The 6,886-nt window shown below is 39.8% G+C and overlaps 1 protein-coding gene across 3 annotated transcripts in view; it reads left to right on the top strand.

Annotated features, from left to right (window-relative positions):
• The window catches only part of twf1b (twinfilin actin-binding protein 1b), a 12,856-nt gene extending 11,183 nt beyond the window's left edge, over window positions 1–1,673 (top strand). For 2 of the 3 annotated variants that reach the window (XM_027153989.2, XM_047804369.1), the window contains exons 8-9: window positions 83–204; window positions 288–1,673. In XM_027153989.2, the coding sequence (XP_027009790.1) occupies window positions 83–204; window positions 288–455 (290 nt within the window). In that variant the 3' untranslated portion in view covers window positions 456–1,673. The remainder of the gene's footprint in view (window positions 1–82; window positions 205–287) is intronic. The other variant, XM_047804368.1, reaches the window with a different exon arrangement.
• The last annotated feature ends 5,213 nt before the right edge of the window (window positions 1,674–6,886 follow it).

Consider the following 6,886-nt stretch of genomic DNA (forward strand, 5'->3'; position numbering starts at 1 on the left):
TTATCAGGTAAAACTTGTAAATTATGTTTAATGCTGTCGATAAACATTAACGTCTCTTGTCATGCACTGTGTGTCTTTGCAGTGTTTATATACTCAATGCCTGGATACAAATGCAGCATTCGGGAGAGGATGTTGTACTCCAGCTGCAAAAACCACCTCACAGACACCGTGGAAAAAAAGCTGCAGATTGACATCGCTAAAAAGGTAAAGCCACAGCACACACTATCAATTTAATTAAATGGACTTCGGCTGTCAAAAACAGAGCCTGACCCGTTAAATTCCTGCAGTTGGAGATCGATAACGGTGACGATCTCACCAGTGACTTCATGTATGAAGAGGTGCATCCAAAGCAGCATGCGCACAAACAAGCCTTCGCCAAACCCAGGGGTCCAACTGGGAAGAAGGGGGGGCGCAGAATCACGCGTGCTCCGGGCGATGCCAGAGATGAGGATTAACACTTACAGTAACATCGGTCCACTTTGTGTGTGTGAAACCTTTTTTTTTTTTTATATTAGAACTCCTACTCTACCTTTAAAGCCAGTTACTCGTGTCTCCTTAGACTTGCACATCTATGCACAAAGGGAAACACTACACTAGGGTTCATCCTGAACGAGTAGCTCATTCAGGGATCTGTGAAACTGAATGATGACACACTAATTGTACTCACACTGCTTACTTACACCGCTTCTGAAACGCTTATTAAACCCAATTATAGCATGAAGGATGTTTAAATGCAGGTGCTCAGTTCACAGCTGGGATGTAATTTACAACGCATTTAGCAGCAAGGTTGCCAAGTACTGTAGAAACGCTTTCTGGTCTCCTGCCTGCTTTTGACCTCTTAACAAATTCTGAGACTGAGTAGAATTTGTGTTTGAGCAACTTTCCTTTCCAGTCCATTATTAAGTTTTAAAGTACTCAATTCAATAATTTAACAATTAGATCCGTTTTTCTCATTTCCTCAGGTCAACGTCTGCTCCAGAATAATCAAAATCACGTCCCGAAGGCGTTTAAACACCTTCACCGATAACGTCCTTGCGTCTCAGCTGAGCAGCGCTGCTTCATTCGAGTCAGGTTATTTTAATGAAGGAGTTTCATGAAGTGCCACAAATGATGAAGAAATAATTTTATAAGTGTAACTATAAATGACAAACTGTGTTTTATAATACAAAGAGTTTTGATAACACAAAAAAGGGGAATTTTCTAAATAACTCTAAACAACCAGTCAATCATGGTCTCTGTCAGTTGTTCAACTGATTAGGACTAGTTTTTAAATTCTATTTTTCTAAGCCTGAATATTTGGTGCTGTATTTCCAGATCACGTCGTTTAACCCTGTCTTCCGTCTCTTCGATATAACGTTCCAATTACACTCCATGACTTTTATGTCCATGTCCATAACATGTATACATTGAATTTGTTCAGCATTTTGATGAAGACCATTAAAACCTCTTCTAAATGAAGGTACTGCAAAAAAAAAAAAAAGAGAGAGAGAGAGAGAGAGAACACAATGCCGCTCCATCTACTGTATAGATCTACCACTACAATCTTATCCTGGTGTGTTAATGAAGCTTCATTTATTTAAATGTAACGTAGTACATTATGTCGCGTCTCAAACGTCTGTGTTTTTTAACAAATGGAATTAATGACATAGAAAGATTAAAGTATTTATATCATATCCCTTTATCTTTTTTTTTGATTCGTCTGTACAAGTTGTGTGAACGAAGGTCCGTGTTGTTGCAATATTGGCATGCTTTGAACAGTTTGAGTGAGATATTAATGTAGTGAGGAAACATGGAAATGTGTCATGACAGCTTCCCTGAATCATGCTGGTGAGACACAGCTACCACGTTCCTTGTAGGTGTATGCTGTTGCTTCATTGTTACATGCACTTGCCACAGGTTCTTGCCTCACTGTGTACACAATGGTAAAAAAAAAATATATCAATGGACATCAATACAGCCAGTGTGTCTTCTGGAATGTGTTTGGGAGCTGGTAGGACACCAACGCATACATGAGAAGAACAGGAGAAACTTTAAATATACAGTAACTCGAGCTCAGGGCCGAGCCAGGGACCCATGTTCAGTTATATGTGCAACCTGCATGTGCCCTTATTGGCTATATGTGTTGATGATGCATTATAGTGTACCAGAGTGTATTAATGACCACATCATAATCGTTCTATGGATGTGTTGTTGACCGAAGAGACTCCAGGTATACAGAAGTGGTCTCCTATCTAAGTAATAACCAGATCCAACTGCACTTAGCTTCCAAGCTTGGGCATTGTCAGGGTGGTATAGGTATAGTGAGCGAGATACAAAGAGCAAAACAGTATTTATAGAATTGAACAGAAATGACTAAAAGCCTTCAGATGCAGTCGTGCATTCAACCCCTAAACGGATATTTTAATCCACACATTCAGCCACGACACTGATGTATTTTTTCCTGCCACTTGTATACAAATGGTTCTTTTTTTCTAATTGTATTTCACATTCATGAATCGATCTCTCTCACTAATTTATTCATTTAATTTCCCCCCCAAAAAAGCTTTGCTTCTGCCTGGATATCTCAGACCGCTTAGTTGTTTTAGACAAATTGTATTTATTTTGGTTTATATCGCTATATTAACTATAGACATTTAATCACTCACTTGGTTGAGATTGATTCGACCCGATGATTCGATGATCAGAAACCCAGGTGGATGAAAGTCCAATGCTCGGCTCACAGAGGTTTGTGCTTTTCTGGGATTTACACTTGATCTTCCTGAAAATTAAAAGCACATTAAAAGCATACCCAATATTGTGTAGGTCCCAAAGTAACATTTGCATGATTGCCAGGACCTAAGGTTTCACAACAAAACATTGCCCAGAGCATCACACCAACACGCCTCTTCTTTCCTGCCTTCTTCCCAGGGTGCATCCTGGTGCCATCTCTTTCTCAGGTATGTGATGCGAACTCACTTGACTGTTCACATAATGTAAAAGCAAATGTCGTTCATCAGACCAGGCTGACTTTGTCCATTGCTTCATGGTCAAGTTCTGATTCTCACATGCCCATTGTACTGTAGGTGCTTTTGGTGTCATAGCCAGATTAACCTTTTCAGAAATTTGAGCTCTTCTGTGGACAAGGTAGCCTTCACTCCCCATGTGCATCAATGAACCTTAAGAATCCATGACCTTATCACTAGTTCACTGATTGGCCTTCCTTGAACCACTTTTGGTAGAGATAGCTACTACTCACTGCATACTAGGAGCACTCCACCATCATTTTTCATGCTTCCAACACATGGAAAAGTTCCAAGCATGATTCCTTAATGCGTTTGACTCTGAACATGACCTAGTTGTTTGCAAAGTGCCATGTGCCACTGAGGAAAAACTGGGATTACACACACAGCATACATTCTTTCATAATACATTTAATGTTTTCAGAATGAAAGTGTGTTTGTTGGTGATATGATATGAAATTCCCTTTTTTACTCTTCCATTATGTATCTTTTGCTATAACCTTTGTTATAGCACTGTTAATACTGGGACTCTCTCCTCAAAATATTAGAAACTCTAGTCGTCCAAAAGTATATACGGTACACATAGTGTATGTAGAGATATATGCTGTACATATATAGATATAGTGTTTAGAAGTGTCTATGACGACAATACTCGTTAATGAGAAATTAATGGACTGTGATCTTCCATAAACTGTGGTATTAGGTTATTAATGTAATTATTTTGAGCATGTTGAAAAGTGTCTAACATTTTCTCAGTTACATTCTCATGTATTTCTGCCTGCTGCTTGTGTGGTGTAAGAATGTGTGATGTTTCAAGCAATAGTTTTCTTCATTCATTCCTAATCATGGTCTAATCCTCTCCCCTATTATATAATTGGAAGGTTTGGATGATTAGCTCCACCTTCACCTACTGTACTGTCACGGTAAAAGAGAATGTTTTGTCTCATGAGCGAGACTAAAGACCACGAGCCGTTCTAAAGGGACAGCTGACTTGGCCTCGTACCATAGCTAGAGGGAGGCAGAGAGCTGGCAGAAACATTACAAACCTGGCTTGGTCCTATCTTAATTATAATCAGTTCCACCTGTGCCTGGGTGCATTTAAGGAGAGCTCTCTGCTCAATCAATGCACAGGCTAGAGCCAATCTTGTTACACACTGGTGCTACTTGTGTGTTGGCAACTCTGGGAATATTTGCCTGGGTACCTCTTGGGAACGAGTATGTATTTAAAAAATAGTCTGTAGTCTCAGCCCAGGTTTTAATGGAGCTGGGTTTTTGATTAATTCTTATGCCTTTGGCTTAGTTTACACTTGAATCTGTATCTATGGGTAAATTCTCGCCTCTCAATCCTGGGGACCAAGGTTCAAACTTTGCATGCGATGACCTTGCCGCTGTAAGCCATGCTAAAAAAATTCTCTTTTCATTTTAGTCATTTTATTTCCTTTTGTGTCCTCTCTCTCTCTCTCTCTCTCTCTCTCTCTCTCTCTCTCTTTTCCCATTCTCTAGATATATCATTAAATCTGATGAATATATAATGCTTTTTTGAATGCATGCTCTCGATTTTGTAGTGGTTAGTCACTCCAGAGGTTTGTGCAGCTCTGTCTCGCCCGTTCCCCAAATCACTAACACAATAAAAAGTCTATAGAACACTTGATCAGATTCCTTTAACTCAAACCCTCTTTTCTTATCTGGTGGGCTGCTTTGGAGATTTTGAACTCTGACTTTAAATTCTTGCTTCATTCCGTTTTCACATATAACACAGTCCCGTAATGATACATGAAAAAAGCAACCAAGCGGCTAATTGAGAGCAGCACTGAAGGGGCTTGGCAAGTCGAAGGGAGCCATCTGCCAAATGTTCAACACGTCGTAGCTCATTTCGCACTGACATCCTGAAAAGCCCCTTTAGACAGAACCTTCTGTACTGCAGCAACCTCACAGAAGGTTAGTGTATGTGGGGGGGGAGGCAGTGCTTGTGGCATTGCTCCCCTTTTGGCATGTTGGTGAAAGTCTTAATAATCCTCTTTATTATGAGTTTGACATATTACAATATCAAAATGAGGTATGTGTGAAAAGCATAATTAAAGAATGAATGGAAGTCACTAACGGATTAACACGATCTACCGATAATATAATGCGCCATGAGAATTCGAACAACCTTCTTGAGAAGTCCCAACCTTCTGAATAGGTCATGTTAATCAACAACAAGTTAGTAATAATTTCCCTCACAGGATCAATAATGTATATCAATCTACTTACATAGGTTAAAAAACAGCTACAGTATATCAGACCCATGATAAAGTCTTGAAACCTATTTCAGCTTCTGTAGTATTATTGGCTGCAGTACTGCTAGTAATAGTAGCTCTTGCGTATGACTGTTTCTATAGTAACGACTCATTCAGATGTATTTATGTTTACATATAGTTACACTTGCAGCATTTGGCAGATGCTCATATTCAGACTTACAGAAGTGCTTTTGAAGTCTCTAAATGAATATATCAATACTGATTCACTAGGTCAATGACACGTAATACTACAAATTGAATCTAATTGAACTATTATCCTTTTTTTCTAATAATTCCATATCTCTAATAATACATGGATTAAAAATGCGATGCATTTTTGCAGTTAATATTCGTATCAATGGGTAATAGTATATTTTACATTTATATGAGTCTTGGATGGCTTTATAGTTTTTCTATCAGGAAAGAGGATATTGCACTTTTTATTACCGTTACTAGGCGCATTTTCCTATTGCAGCACAGCTTGACATGCTCGTTACTTGCTGTGCATGCATTCCATATTCCAGAGGTTAGGTGCAATGCAAGCAGTCGTCTGCCTAACCATCATCATGCTCAATAGTGTCAGATGCTCTGCAGTACAAAGACATGAGTATGTAACCAATCTGGGGCAAGCAGTAGGTCATTCACCATTTTATCTGGTGCTGAATCTGTTAACATGTTTTAAATATCCAGATGAAATAGTTATTTGATCAAATAGTCAATGACCGGGGACAACTTTCTTCAGAATCTTAATAAGCTAGCAGGAGATCTGAGGAAACATGATGTCCTCAAGGAGTAGCTAGAAAAAAAAAATGCGAGCATTTTCCATGTTGAATGACAAATGTATTATATTTGCCGACTCCTCAGTCAGTGCTAATAAATCCAGAAATAACTTGGTTGGTACTGAGTCAAGGACAAACAGGATTGGTCTAAAGCAGTGGTCCCCAACCCCCGGGCCGCGGATCGGTACCAGTCCGTGGACCAAATGGTACCGGGTCGCCCAAGGAACATTAAATTATTTCCATTTTATTTACTGTGGTGTATTTCTCTCGGGGTTGTGCGACTTTCCATGGACGAGAGGTTAACCGGGAGCTGAGAGACGTCACCTAAAGCAGCACCAATACCGCGCATGCGCAAAATATCATGATATCGGGCTGGGTTTAGGTGACGTGTGGAGCTGAGCGGCTGCAAGCGGCAGTGGCTTTGTAGCTTTGGTGGAGAGAAGGTGTGTATCGCTCGTCTCTCTGTTCACCGGTACTTTCTCATGTTTAACAGTGCTTGGTGTACGTGTATATTGTGTTGCTCAAATTTAACCCACAAATTAGCAAAAATGAGCATGAAACAGACATCGTTAAAAAGTTAGAAACTCTGAATACCCTGAGATTGCCACCACAGCACTTAAATCAATCGCCATTTCCGACATTCTATTTATGTGAAGCGGGGTTTTCTGCAGTGACGGCAACCAAAACAAAACAACGGAATAAACTGGACATAAGCAACACACTTCGGGTGTCATTGTCTCCCATTACCCCAGATGGAACCGCCTCGTTGCAAAGAAACAAGCTCAGGGTTCTCATTGATTTAGCGTTGTAGTGAGTTAAGAAGGCATGT

This window comes from Tachysurus fulvidraco, chromosome 19, assembly GCF_022655615.1.
Source record: "Tachysurus fulvidraco isolate hzauxx_2018 chromosome 19, HZAU_PFXX_2.0, whole genome shotgun sequence".
NCBI classification, from domain to species: Eukaryota; Metazoa; Chordata; class Actinopteri; order Siluriformes; family Bagridae; genus Tachysurus; species Tachysurus fulvidraco.